Genomic DNA, 15,172 nt, shown 5'->3' with positions numbered 1-15,172 from the left:
GTGTTTGAAACAGTAAAGCATGATTCTGCACTATGTGACTATGTGTTGATCAGGGTGTGATTCCCTAGGCTGAGGGCTCGGGCACCTCTGGTGATGGAGAATGGAACAGGGATTAAGACTGTCTCCACAGGCAACACTGGTCTCCTAGTCTCCTTCCCTCGTCTCCTACCCCCCTAGCTCGAGGAGGAGAGGAGGAGGTAGGGGGGAGAGAGGAGGAGGAGATAGGGGGCGAGGAGAGAAGGAGATAGGGGGCGAGGAGAGGAGGTAGGGGGAGAGGAGACTGGTTGACAGTACTGACACGAATGCATGTTCGCCCTACATAAAGATCTTTCTCTTCATATTGGTCGAGGCATCAGGTGACATCATCGGTGAGGTCATGTGATCCGAGGACACGCCCGAATACAGAGGCTGCTTCCTGTTTCTCCAGATCACCATGGCAACACGAACCAGGAAAAGGATGCAGGCCAGAGCCAGCAGAACCACTGGAGACGACAACACCAACATCATTTACGATTATAATCACTCACAAATACTATTCACATGCACAGAGTCAATTGTACAGCTGGTTGATTCTGATTCTCTGATCCGATTCTTTAGTTGACTGAATCTCTGTAGTGTGTGATGCGTTTCAGGGCCAGCGACTCCTCACCGGAGAAGACGGCGTTGGCGGAGGGGTCGCTAGGTTGGTAGTGCTTGGACACGATTCCCCCCAAAGCGATGATGACCACGGGGTAGATGGTCAGGATGTAGCGGACGTAGCGATCCAGAACAAAGTTCTCCAGGATGAACCTAGAACACACAGAACACGGAGAACCCAAACCATCACTGGAACGTCCAGACACACTACACACACTACACACACTACACTAAATACACACATTTACATTGAGTCATTTAGCAGACACTCTTATCCAGAGCGACTTACAGTAACTAGTAATTACAGACTAAGCCACCTGACACACACACACCTACTAATACACATACTGTACTTAATACACACACACCTACTAATACACATACTGTACTTAATACACACACACCCACTAATACACATACTGTACTTAATACACCCTCCCTCCCTCCCTCCCTCACCAGCCCAGCACTAGCAGCAGCAGGGCACACAGGGAGAGGGTCCCGGCTGTGCCCTGGGCCACGCCCTCCACTCCCAGCACCACAGCCAGGTTCACCAGGGTGGCGATACACGTCCAGGTGGTGTAGAGAGACACGCCGTTCTGGACCTGGAGAGAGAGGAAAGGACATGCGTCTAAACTGGTTTAAACTGGTTTTACTTTCTGTTTTTTCTTTCTGCTTTTGTCCAGCTCAGTCTGTCTGTTCTCCCAGGGTGGGGTATTTACAGTGTGTGTGTGTGTGTGTGTGTGTGTGTTCCTACCAGCAGTCGCAGGCACAGCAGGTCTCTGGGGTGTGTGTGTCTGAGCCAGACTCCGTACAGATCCACAGCGTAGCAGGAGAGCAGCACCATGCAGCAGTTGGTTGCTACCATCAGAGCCAGCACCACCAGGGCAGCCCACATGAGCCTGCAACACAGGGACCAGGGGTCAAGGGTCGCCTCGAGGTCCTACTGCAGAACAGCCAACCAGGCCACAGTAAGGGGTGAGGGGTCAGGGGTCAGGCTTACTCTCTGTCCCAGATCAGCAGCCACACCATGTTGAGCACCATGTTGGAGACCCAGCAGACATAGAACCCATAGGGCAGCACAGCCTGGCTCCAATACCTGCAAACACAGGACAGGGTCACATACAGACAGACAGACAGGGTCACATACAGACAGACAGACAGACAAGGTCACATACAGACAGACAGACAGACAGACAGGGTCACATACAGACAGACAGACAGACAGACAGTCAGACAGGGTCACATACAGACAGACAGGGTCACATACAGACAGACAGGGTCACATCACAGACAGACAGTGTCATATCACAGACAGACTGACAGACATAGACACAGACAGGGTCACATCACAGACAGACAGACACAGACAGACACAGACAGACAGACAGACAGACAGGGTCACATCACAGACAGACAGACAGGGTCACATACAGACAGACAGACAGACAGGGTCACATACAGACAGACAGACAGGGTCACATACAGACAGACAGACAGACAGACAGACAGACAGACAGACAGTCAGACAGGGTCACATACAGACAGACAGGGTCACATACAGACAGACAGGGTCACATCACAGACAGACAGACAGGGTCACATCACAGACAGACAGACAGACAGGGTCACATCACAGACAGACAGACAGGGTCACATCACAGACAGACAGACAGACAGGGTCACATCACAGACAGACAGTGTCACATCACAGACAGACTGACAGACACAGACAGGGTCACATCACAGACAGACAGACACAGACAGACACAGACAGACAGACAGACAGACAGGGTCACATCACAGACAGACAGACTCAGACACAGACAGACACAGACACAGACAGGGTCACATCACAGACAGACAGACACAGACACAGACAGACACAGACACAGACAGACAGGGTCACATCACAGACAGACAGACAGACAGACAGACAGGTGAGCAGGCCTACCCTCTGAAGAGGCTGGAGGCCAGGTAAAGCACCATGGCAGTCAGCCAGCTGTAGATGAGGCCCCAGATAGAGAAGGTCCAGCCTGCAGGAGTTACGTCTGTCTCATACTGCTTAGACACGTTCCCTGTGCTGGTGTGGAACGGACCTGGAGGAGGGGGAGGGGAAAAAGGGGAGGGAGAGGGGGAGGGGCGGGTAGGAAGGGAGAGGAGAGGAGGGGGGAGGAGGAGGGGGGAGGAGTAGGAAGGGAGAGGAAAGGAGGGGGGAAGAGAGGGAGGGGAGGAGGGGTGATGGAGAGGTGAAGGAAGGACAGGAGATAGTGTGGTGGTAGGGGTGAGGGGAGGAGGGGGGAGGGAGAAGAGGAGGGGGGAGGAGGAGGGGTGATGGAGAGGTGAAGGAAGGACAGGAGATAGTGTGGTGGTAGGGGTGAGGGGAGGAGGGGGGAGGGAGAAGAGGAGGGGGGAGGAGGAGGGGTGATGGAGAGGTGAAGGAAGGACAGGAGATAGTGTGGTGGTAGGGGTGAGGGGAGGAGATGAAAGAAGAGAATATGGTATTCTTCTTAAACGCGAATGGAAGTACAGTATTGTTGTCCAGTAGAACGTCATCACTGTGTAATGAGCAGCTCAATACGCAACGGCTTCTTAATCAATATTTCTCCAAGGCAAGCGCTGCCCAAGTCAACAATAACGTTTTTTAAGCTACAGGTGCACTCGTTATCACACACCATCACAAACAGAGGTACTCACCCGTCCCCGCTCCAGCCAGAGCATTAACGACTATAACTGCGATATAAACAACTGCCGACAAGACGATCAGGATGACCCGGGGGAGACTATAACCTTCCATCCGCGAAATTCTTAGGTTAGCCCGTCACGAACTTACGTATCTTACTAGTAACGCAACTACTGAAAACAGAGGTGTACGAGAACATATATACAGAAGCTGATCCTCCCATTGAGAGAGTCCACAGGGCACGCCTTCTAGCTGGGCTGAGGACAAGTCATCTATAGACTATAGGCACTTTTTGGGTTAGGCTACTTCCTACTTCTTCTGTTATGTTTTTCGATTTTTAAATTCGATTTACTTTTTCATTCAATCTAGCGTGAAGAGAAGAGAGGATGGGAGAGATGATAATTTCTCATGTAGCCTACTTTAGTGTTCTATAAAGTCAGAAACGTATCAGCGACACCAAACATACAGCAAATGACTTATGAAAGTGGAAAAAGGGGGGGGGGGGTTGATTTTGTCAGGGAGTGACGTAAAGATGACACAGCGTGGTCACATAACCCGCGTGCTCTGCCTTTACATAAGTGACGGTTTTTAAAGACCAAGGAGCTTGTCAGTATCTGAATGGATTCTGCGGTGATTAAGCTGTCCACACCCAGAGGTAACTACCGGAGATGGCGAAAGGCCAATCACTTGTAGAGAGCTACACCTCATGCAGGGGTACAGCCTATATCTTAGTGGGAGAACACTCGACTGCAGATCAAGTTGTCGAACCCTACTTTGGATGTAAGCGTCTGCTAAATACAAATCAAGGCTATTGATTCTGTGTAGTTGGGGGCGGTCCACGGGGTTGGTGACAAGGTATGAATGGATGAGGGGAGTGAGGTAGCCTAGGTGTGGATGGAGTCTGGAGTATTTTGGGGCGGAAAGTTTGTTGCGAAAGGTATAACTCATCAGTTATGTAGCAGCATTTCACACTGAGCCCTGTTCCATAAAGGGAGTTTACCAAATAAGCCAGGCGTATGTCAAGACTACTCAGCGTAGTTCGAACTCAGTTGCTATGACGACTTATGCTTCAAACTAGGCTGGTCCAGGGTAGGCTAACCACAGAAAACTGTCAGGCTTAGACCGTGTTGTTGCTTAACCAGACGTTCCAGTAAGACTGAAACCAATGATTCACCACCAGGATCGGTCCTTCCTACAAGCAACATAGGCAGCCGTTTAGGGCGGCATGAAGAGGGGAAGACATTTTCCCAAGTGCATCCATTAATTAAACCTCCCGCACAACCAGCAGAGGGGGTGCTGTTGATACATTTCACCAAGGGCGCCAGATGTGCCTTTTCTTTACCACTATCAGTTTAATATGTAGCTACATCCATAGGAAAGTTATGCATTAAACAATGATGAACAATGACTTCAGAATTATACAAACCTACCCTACTTTAGACTAATGACTGTTACATAGTAGCTACATAATATGTAGTATCCTGGAGTAACCACTAGGTGTCGTTCGTGTAGCTATGTACAACAGTTGTGTTCTTCCTGAAAAAAGTCACTTATCTCATAAGTATCAATTTATTAGGCACGTATTACGCCTCAAACAAAAAACTAAAATCAGAACTCATCAGAAAATGATCATGAAGAAGTGTCCTAATGCTGGCGCATCAGCCAGCTGGCTTGCTTAGGTAGGTCAACGTTAACTCTGCTAGTTGCGTCACTCAAAACAGTAGGATACTCACCTTTGCCCGCTCCCGCAAGACTGTTAACGATCATAGCAGCAATATACACGAGCACCGACAAGGCAATCAAGATCATACGGGAAATACTATAGTCTTCCATTTTAAACAGTTTTCCGGAGGTCTTCTCTGTCATGAAAGGATATGTTACACGTGAAAATCCAGCCTGGCCGCAAAATGAATTGAAACCAAAACACAGTCAGATGTAAACACCAGCTTCTTCCTGTTAGTGTTCCATCATCGGTTATTTTTATTGATATATTAGTGCCACCTACTGGGCGGGAGTCAGTTGGAGAAACACAGGGAGTAGGCACATGTAGGCTATTATCATGTGTGAATAATTTGTTGAACTGCGGTCCGTGAATCTGCAATATAAGGTTTGTATAAGGTTTTGTTGTGATAGTGATGTCAAACATCTTGGGAGCAGGTAGGTGTGTGTCCTATGAACCCTGGGGCTCTACTCATGCAAGCCCCGCCCACCCGTGTTAACAAGCCCCGCCCACCTGTGTTAACAAGCCCCGCCCACATGTGTTAACAAGCCCCGCCCACCTGTGTTAACAAGCCCCGCCCACCTGTGTTAACAAGCACTGCACACCTGTGTTAATAAGCCCCGCCCCTGTTCCCCAGCACTCAGCAGAGGTGATAAAGGTGTGTGTTCCCTGGACATCCAGGTAGACTCTCTCACACACAGGTGGGACACACAGAGAATACACAACACTGGTGTAGGTAGACCACAAACACACAGGTAGACACAACACACACAGATAGAACACATACACAGGTAAACCACCCTGCACACACACACACACACACACACACAATAGACTACGCACACTACAGAACATACATACAGAGACCATATACACACACAGGTAGAGACACACAGCACACATAAGTAGAACACACACACAGGTACACACACACTACAAGACCACATACACACACACACACCCAGGTGGACTACACACAGCTCTGATTGTAGATCTGCAGTGACAGGAACCCTCCCTGCTCCAGCCCTCCACACCTGCAGGGGGAGCTAAAACATAAGGGTGAGTAGACCTCTGGCTTCTCATACTGACTCCTGGGTCCTTATACTAGTTCCTGGGTTCTCATTCTGCTCCTCGCTTTAGTAGATACTTTCATCCAAAGCAATGATTAGGAAAGGGATCTGAACCTGCAACCTTTGATTTGGAGTCCAAAGCTCAAGCTATCCCCTAAACGCTATATGGATGTTTTTATTGAATGCACTTTGTAAACCTATGTGCTGTATAGAACCTTTTGTACCAACAGAAGAAGCTTCTGAAGAATAGGTTCCACTCAAGAACCCTTTCAGCTCAGAAAGAATCATTTAGGGTTCTGGACTGCACCCTCCATGTCATGAGCAGGGTTCTGTTTGGAACCTTGAGGTTGGAGTTGTGGAACACAGGTCTGAGTGTAACCTCCTGACAGGAGATCCCTCTCTGGAGGCAAGTGATTCCTCTGTTGTGTAACCTGATAGTGGCCTGTCCAGAGGTCAGCCTAGGCCTTGGCATTTTGGGTGGGGGTTAGATAAGGGAGGGGGTTTCTTTAAGCAAGTATCTGTTCAGAGTCTGTCCATAAATCTACATTTATGACTCCGGACGTCAGGCTTACCCTGCTGGTGGAGGACACTTCACACAGTTTCCTTCCATAAGATAGATTTGTCATTCGGGGCATTTTTTCCTGACGCTTATCTAATGGTCAAAACGCTGTTCACCCAACCCTAAACCCAACCCAACTCTGACCCTTACCTTAACCAACCCAAACCTTACCTCCAAGTTAGGTTTGATGTAAATCCTAGAACCCCAATGCTACCAACCCTAACCTCAGTGTTAACCCTGCTAACCCAACCCCAGGTGGACCAGATGTTCGTCCCCCAGAAGGCAGCAGGCGTGTGGGTGTGTGTTCTACTGCAGCTCCTGGCTCCAGCTCGGACCTACTCCTCTGGCCAGGTGACTGAGGTCTGTGGCAGCATGGTGCCCCAACATGGTGGCTCTGCCAACACCACCCACAGCCCATACAGCCTGGAGCTCAACAGCACCATCTTCAGGCCTGGAGGACACATCACAGGTAGGACAGACCAACGTAGGGAAGAAGGGATGGGTGGAGGATGCTGGTGGAGGGTTTCTTATTATCTCTTGTTGTCTTTCTCTCTCTCTCTGTCTGATTATCTCTATCTCTCTCTCTCTCTCACACACACGCACACACACACACACACACACACACACACACACACGCACAGTCACCCTCTCAGGGACATCAGACTTTGAGGGTTTCCTGCTCCAGGCTCGGGATGCAGCCAATCAGAACGCAGGTGCTGTGGGCTCGTTCACACTGACCAATCCCAAGCTCTCCCAGCTGCTGACCTGTGACCACATCCAGGTAGGCTGCCTCCTGGGGTCTAACGTTCTAATGTTCTATCGTTCTAAGGTTTTAATGCTCTGAGGTTCCACCGCTCTGTCGGGTTCCCCAGGGATCTGCGGTCAGCCACACCAGTGATGCCCTGAAGAGAGGGGTCCAGGTGGTGTGGAACGCCCCCCTGGATGCCCCAGATATCATCCAGTTCCTGTGAGGGCTTGGATTCACTGACATCATCATCATCATCAGATAGATCAATAACTGTACAAGGAATGCTCACGTGTGTGTGTATCTGTGTGTGTGTATCTGTGTGTGTGTATTTGTGCCTGAATGTCTGTGTGTGTATCTGTGTGTGTTTATTTGTGCCTGAATGTCTGTGTGTGTATCTGTGTGTGTGTGTGTTCAGAGTGACGGTGGTAGCTAAGTACAGGGTCTACTGGGTGAAGCTCCCTGGTCCAATCATCTCCCAGAGTGGTGTGACGCCCCTCCCCTCTCGCCCCACCCCCACTGCCAGCAGTCCACCCCCCACCACCGCCTCGGTTCTGCCCGACCCGGTAAGCCTTTTTCTGGGTCAGCTGTGGCTCAGAGGCCCCTGGAACCCTGGTAGAGATGTGGGGATAGATCGGAGAATGGATGAGAACTCTGATGTTCTGATTAAGACGATGATGCATGGTTCATCCTTCCCCCTCTCCATCTCTTTCTCTCTCTCCTCCCTCTCGTTAGTTCAGCTCAGAGGGGTGTGGCCAGTCTAAGTCCTGTCTGCAGGACCCTGCTGGCTGCCACCCGGAAGTGGATCCTCTGTGCTACTTCCTGTCCTGGAGCCCGCAGGGTCAGGGGGTGGAGTTTGAGCTCAGCGGCCCGGCAGAGGGATACGTGACCTTTGCCCTCTCACGGGACACCTGGATGGTGAGGAACTAGACCCGATAGATGATGATGAGGATGATGATAAATATGGAGATGATGATGATGGTAATAGCAAGATCAAAATGATTTTGGAACACAATAGTCTCCTGGTTCCAGGAAGTCAACAGGAAGTGAGACAGTGCTCTGTCTGCGTTGCTAGGGAGATGACGACGTGTATCTGTGCGTGAGGGACGGGGGCGTGGTCTACGTCAACGCTGCGTTCGTCACAGGAAGGACCTCGCCTGTCGATTCCTCAGAGGTGAGGCAACCCTCAGATCACACCCCCTCAGACCACACCCCCTCAGACCCCGCCCCCTCAGACCACAACCCCTCAGACCACACCCCCTCAGACCACACCCCCTCAGACTGCACCCCCTCAGACCCCGCCCCCTCAAGCCCCCCTCCCCTGACACACAGCACCCTGATTGGCTCCCCTCTCCTTCCAGAACGTTCTGACTGGCGTGGGGTGGCGGGCGGTGGATGGGGTTCTCCAGTGTAGGTTCAGTCGGCCCGTGCAGGTTCCCCAGGACCCAGAGCGCTTCAGCCTGGACCAGCAGCACTACGTGTTCCTGGCCCACGGAGAGGCAGAGGATGGTGAGCTGGGGTAGCACACTACATCTAGTACACTACATCTAGCACGCTACATCTAGTACACTACATCTACAACACTACATCTACAACACTATATCTAGTTCACTACATCTAGTACACTACTCCTCTCCTTTGCTCTCCAGAAGGGCAGCTCTGCACATTCTCTACTTTACTACATCCGTCTGAGGACAGTTATCACTCCAATCTATCATTCTGGATGTTATAAAACAATTAGCGTGTAACTTCAGATCCTGTTCCCCTGCTACCTGGAGAACACCCAAGAGTTGGGTGTACCTGGAGAACACCCAACTCCCCTCCCCTCCTCTCCTCTTCCCTCCTCTCCTCTTCCCTCCTCTCCTCTCCCCCCAAAAGTTTCTAAGGGTTGAAAAGATATTTGTGAAAATAGGTTTTGAAAAAAAGTTTAGAAAAGTAGAAAAAATCTTTTTTCAAGGTTTGATAAAAAACGAACAAAGTCTGTTCAAGATGTTGATGTTGAACAGGGCAAAGTCTTCCTTCACACCACTGTCTTATCTCTCAGGCCAACAACTTCATTTCCTGTGATGTCTCACAGGAACCGTGTAAAATTAAGGCCCGGAGGTAATCTGGGGCTGCAGATCTCATAAAGAGGGAATGAGGGAGTTTATGAGTCTATGGATTTATTTCAGGACACGGCCAGATGTTTAGTGACCTTTTGTTTATCAGACATTTATAATGAGCCTTGACACTTCAGCATGTCAGGTTCAGGACAGAGGTGGTAGGACAACATGCAGTACAGGCATACAGTAAAGGAACAGATCCTAGACACAGGGTACATTTATCATATTAGAAAACTGCCTGTCTGTGTGTGTTTGTCTGTCTGCTGTTTTTATGTGTGTGTGTGAATGTGTATGTGTGTGTGTGTGTGTGTGTGTGAATGTGTGTGTGCGTGTGCGTGCGTGTGCGTGCGTGTGTGTGTGTGCGTGTGTGTGTGTGCGTGTGTGCGTGTGCGTGCGTGTGTGTGCGTGCGTGTGTGTGTGTGCGTGTGTGTGTGTGCGTGTGTGCGTGTGCGTGTGTGTGTGTGTGAATGTGTGTGTGTGTGTGTGTGAATGTGTGTGTGTGTGTGCAGGCAGGGTGCGTAGACACACTCGCCAGCCTCTCATCTCCTCCCAGAGGGTCTCCATGACTGGTCTCCCTCAGGTTCTCTCTGGCTCCCGCTCTCCAACCATCATGAAGTTCCACGGTACGACGCCTCCCTGTGTATGTGTGTGTGTGTGGACTGTAGGTGTGTGTGTACAGTGTATGAGTGTGTGCTGTCTGTGTGTGTTGATGTCATGTTGCCCCCTCCCCTCCCTGCAGGAGTGTTGATGCTGCTGGCCTGGATGCTGGCTGGCAGCACAGGCACCTTCCTGGCCAGCTACTACCGAGAGGCCTGGCCTGGCCACACCCTGCTGGGCCAGCGGCCCTGGTTCCAGGTACCACACACACCCCGTCCCACACTGATGATGTCACCACACATCTAGGTTGAGGCGATGATGACATCACAGTGTGGGTGTTCTGATTCCTGGAGACACACCCTGAACAGGAAGTGTTCAGCTGCTGTTCTGGAACATTCCTTCCTCTGTGTGTGTGTGTTCCAGCTTCATCGAGGGTTGATGGTGTTGACCGTTCTGTTGACGTCCGCAGCCTTCACTCTCCCCTTCATATACAGAGGAGGGTGGAGCAAGGTGGGTTGCACACACACACACACACACCTTCCTACACACGCTCACTCACACACGTTTACACAATCACACACAGATAAAACACACAGTTACTGTAGTATCTCTGACTGTACATAAGAGGGCGCTCTATCATTTTTTAAAATTATTTGGATGCGCCTGTGTGGATCTGAGTCTCTGTGTGTGTGTGTACCTGTGTGTGTGTACCTGTGTGTGTGAACCTGTGTGTGTGTGTACCTGTGTGTGTGTACGTGTGTGTGTGTGTACCTGTGTGTGTGTACCTGTGTGTGTGTACGTGTGTGTCCTCTCCAGAGAGCCGGGGTCCACCCCTACTTAGGCTGCTGTGTCATGGCCCTGACGATCCTCCAGCCAATCATGGCTGCTCTCAGACCATCACCTGACTCCCCCAGGTAGACCATCATCATCATCAGATAGTCTTCTCCAGTAGTCTGGTGTTTCACGCTGTCTCTCTTCTGTGTCCTCCTCTCTTTCTCCATTCCCCTCCTCATTCTCTCTCCTTTTCTTCCACTTCTTAATTCCGTTCTTCTCCTCCTGAAGTCTCCTTCCTTCCTGACTGTTGTCCTGTCCTCCTCTCTTCCTGTCCTCTTCTCTTCCTGTCCTGTCCTCTTCTCGTCCTGTCCTCTTCTCTTCCTGTCCTGTCCTCCTCTCTTCCTGTCCTGTCATCCTCTCTTCCTGTCCTGTCCTCCCCTCTTCCTGTCCTGTCCTCCTCTCTTCCTGTCCTGTCCTCCTCTCTTCCTGTCCTGTCCTCCCCTCTTCCTGTCCTGTCCTCCTCTCTTCCTGTCCTGTCCTCCCCTCTTCCTGTCCTGTCCTCCCCACTTCCTGTCCTGTCCTCCCCTCTTCCTGTCCTGTCCTCCCCTCTTCCTGTCCTGTCTTCCTCTCTTCCTGTCCTGTCCTCTTCTCTTCCTGTTCTATGCACAGCCTGTGTTCCAGCCGTGGGCATGCAGTATTCTGTGTGTGAAGGGAGAGCTGCTATACTTGGCCTGTGTCCAAGTGTGAGATGAGCTCTGATCCCAGCTGTTTTCTACGCAGGCGGTGGGCGTTCAACTGGCTGCACTGGGGGGCGGGCTCTGTGGCTGAGATCATGGCTGGTTGGTCCAAGTCCTCACTTTCATCATAATATTCATAAAAAGCTCTCTTTCTATTGGTCTCTTGTGATGGCTGTCAGGAAGTATTTTTTAGCTGAACTAGAAACTGTGGAGTATAGGGTTCTAACACTTGAACACTTCCTCCCTGAACGACTGACATCATTTCCTCATCCTATGGCCTTGCAGTCTTTGCTCCTCCCCCTGCCTTGGGCTACGGGCGTGCTGATTGGCTATCTGATGTGGGTGTTCATCCTTAGGCTCCTCCTCACTCTCCATAAACGAGGCTGCATCAAAGCATGTATGTAACATGTAACATGCATGTAACGTGTGTGTGATATGTATGTAACATGTTTTGTGAGACGTGTGTGCTGTCTGTACTGCAGACAGTCCTCACATCACAGGACGATGAATCTCTTTATCTCAGAGAACTGGACCTGAGAGGCAAACTATGCTGCTGTGGTTGATTTGATGTGGTCATCTATGTTGTTGTTAATTTGATGTGGTCATCTAATTTCCACAGCGTCTAATGATCAGCACAGGATTCTGTCTAACCAATGGGAGACTGGTTGCTGGGTAAGACATAAAACCCAGCATATTTACATGAAAAAAAAATGTTTGGTCTGGTCTGGCCTGGCCTAGTTTGGTTTGATCACTCTCTCACCCTTTCAATCTCTTTCTCTCCTCTCTTCCTCTGTCAGAATTCCTATCTCAAGATGGCCGCCCTGGCCACCCTGGTTCTGGGCAACGGTGGCTTCCTGCTGGCTCTGCTCTCCTGCATCGCCGCCCTCTGAGGAAACCCACAGGGGGAGTTCCGCCTGGTTCTAGAACACTGACAGATACGTGTATGTGTTTGTGTGGAGAGGGGTTCTAGAACCCCAAAGACAGGCCAAGGTTCTAGAACAGATGTATGGGTGTTCTAGAACACTCACCCATCCAGATAGAATCCACCATCACGCTCACTTTGTGCCTGCACAGACAGGATCAACACCTACATCATCAACACTAGATTAGAACAGCCTCACTCAACACAGACGCTTCACCATCAGTGTATGAAACCAGAGGTTAAATCATTATTAGACTCAGACACATACTATTAAGCTGGAAGGGAATTATCCTCCTTTTTCTCTCTGTCTCTTTCTCTTTCTTCCTGTCTCTCTCTCCCACCTCTCCTACTCTCCCTCCCTCCCCCGCTCTCTCTGTCTGCCTCTGCAGTTTGCAGCTAAACCAGTTCTGTTAAATACAGATGCTGAACTTGAGCCATGCCATGAGGAGATTACTGGGGTATTATTTTAATCACAGGACTTGCCCCAGAGAGGAGGTGACTCTTCTCTCCTCTCCTCCACTAGAAGCATCTTCATCTTAGATGGAATCCACCATTTACCCTATTTAATATTGAAGATCTTGATGTATAATTAAATTATGATGGATAATTAAAACTGCTCTCTGCATTGAACCAACCTGCATCTCTGAGGAACAATGTCTCCTTATAGTTAATTCGCACTAATAATATAGTGAAGGTATAGTTATCAGATATACAGTATATAGTTATAATATGTATAGTGATATACAGTATATAGTTATAATATGTATAGTGATATACAGTATATAGTTATAATATGTATAGTGATATACAGTATATAGTTATAATATGTATAGTGATATACAGTATATAGTTATAATATGTATAGTGATATACAGTATATAGTTATAATATGTATAGTGATATACAGTATATAGTTATAATATGTATAGTGAATCTACAGTTATAGGTTCTGGAAGAAAAAGGGGACACAGAGAACACAGCACTCTGAAAACAGAATGGTACCTTGTAGATCCTTTGCAGGAACAGGGGGTTCTCTTCCCAGAACCCCCACTGTTCCTCCATGTCAGTGTAGAACTAACTGGGATTCTGAACAGCATCATAATGCACTGAGGAGGATTATATCAGGCACCTAGAGATTTTCTATATAGAATCTGTTTCAGAGGGTTCTACATTGTTCCGTGTGATTCTATATGACACGCTCTTGTTGTTAGCGTGTGAACAGTAGCATGCGCAGGGGAAGTTCCACAGCTGTCCCATCACGTCTGTGTCCATTAGGGTTGGGACACACCAGAGTGTTACGTAAGAGACTGGGACAGCAGTCTCCTGCAGCATCCAGAACATGACCTCCATGTCAATAATCCTATCAACTCAGCACACTCACTCACATACTTTCTCTCTCTCTTTCCATCACACTTTGTCCTCTATGTCTCTCACTCCATATCGAGCACGCACACACATTTTGTTGCGCAATGGAATGGGAAAAAAAGTCCTTTCAATATTGTCAACTTTAATTCATTTCGCAAAAGTATTCTTGCACTGCGAACGATGAAAACTACAAACAAAAAATAGAATCGTCATGAAACAACTGAACACCAAAACAAACTGAAAATCGTTAACGTCATAATACTGTAAAACAATAATAATAATATTAATACTTAGGATCTGAACCAGACTGGCTTACAGTAAAACAGCAAACAAGCCAGCAAAGCTACAAGGATGTGGTCAATCAACCAGGCCTTAGACACTGCGAGCCAATAGCAGATCAGGGCAGATTACACTGAACTGTGGAATGAAGTTAAAGTGCATTTGATTTGATTCTCGGTTGACACTTATAGGATTGAGCCGTTGGGTTAATTGTAATAGGTAACCTAAATCAAGAGCGCCCCAAGCTATAACAGGGCAGTGTAAATAACAATGAGTTAAGGTGAGTTTGATTTGACCCTCGGTTGACTCTTATGGGTCACATGTTATTGGTGCATTTGATGTGGTCAATGGGGTGCATGCGTGTGTTGGGTACAATTTAGGAGGTACCATAAATCAAGCACACTCCAAGTCTTGGTATTTTACAGTATTTGGCCTGGCTGACTCTAATGCAGCTACTAAAGCAATGTTGAGGATTCATTATTACTTATATAAACATGTCAAAACACACCAAAAATATAGGAATATATTTTAATAATGTGTCATATGCCCAAATCAGGGATTTTAATAACCCTATATAATAAATCAAGTAATTCCTACAGTACTTTGTATTTCTGGAACCATTTGGTTATAACCTGGGATTATTTTAATCTGTTGAGTGTAACACTATCACGTCATCAAAACATTTCCTTTCAGGAGAGCAGCTGGGATTCCAACACCAGACACATCGCACACACCACAACATCATCATGGCCTTTATCACATAGTCGATGCTTAGATTAAATACGAAAATACCATAAATATATTTTCTCCTTCGTTGAATCAATACGGTACATAAAATAGGTACAAATCTTCACAAGACAGCATTGTCAGCACATTCACATCAGCAATCAGAAGTCTTTCAAAATCCAGAGTTATAGGGATCTGTCAGTTGTCAAGTTGTGTAAATAATCATCCTTCGTCAACCTTGTTTCACTATAAATATTGCA

General features: G+C 48.4%; 1 protein-coding gene across 1 annotated transcript; it reads left to right on the top strand.

The window, feature by feature from the left end:
• Positions 1-1,394: 1,394 nt before the first annotated feature.
• On the top strand, positions 1,395-13,176 carry frrs1a (ferric-chelate reductase 1a). The gene is made up of 17 exons (XM_084708292.1): positions 1,395-1,604; positions 6,921-7,134; positions 7,307-7,446; positions 7,538-7,632; positions 7,829-7,976; positions 8,146-8,328; positions 8,486-8,584; positions 8,772-8,919; positions 10,022-10,135; positions 10,252-10,367; positions 10,533-10,619; positions 10,926-11,023; positions 11,664-11,726; positions 11,800-11,827; positions 11,906-12,017; positions 12,240-12,292; positions 12,418-13,176. The coding sequence occupies exons 1-17, from the start codon at positions 1,479-1,481 to the stop codon at positions 12,508-12,510; spliced, it is 1,917 nt and encodes a 638-aa protein (XP_084564418.1). The 5' UTR covers positions 1,395-1,478; the 3' UTR covers positions 12,511-13,176.
• The last annotated feature ends 1,996 nt before the right edge of the window (positions 13,177-15,172 follow it).

Source organism: Hypomesus nipponensis, chromosome 10, assembly GCF_054491055.1.
Source record: "Hypomesus nipponensis isolate SF chromosome 10, ASM5449105v1, whole genome shotgun sequence".
Lineage (NCBI taxonomy): Eukaryota > Metazoa > Chordata > Actinopteri > Osmeriformes > Osmeridae > Hypomesus > Hypomesus nipponensis.
Note: the sequence above shows the minus strand (reverse complement) of the source record. Positions and strands in the feature narration are given on the sequence as shown.

Bases quoted from the DNA above. Each gene is read 5' to 3' on its own strand.
- frrs1a (XM_084708292.1), top strand. From the start codon at position 1,479: ATGCAGCAGTTGGTTGCTACCATCAGAGCCAGCACCACCAGGGCAGCC. The intron at 1,605-6,920 runs GTAAGGGGTGAG...ACCCAACCCCAG, and splicing joins GAACAGCCAACCAGGCCACA to GTGGACCAGATGTTCGTCCC. The intron at 8,920-10,021 runs GTGAGCTGGGGT...GTGTGTGTGCAG, and splicing joins CCACGGAGAGGCAGAGGATG to GCAGGGTGCGTAGACACACT.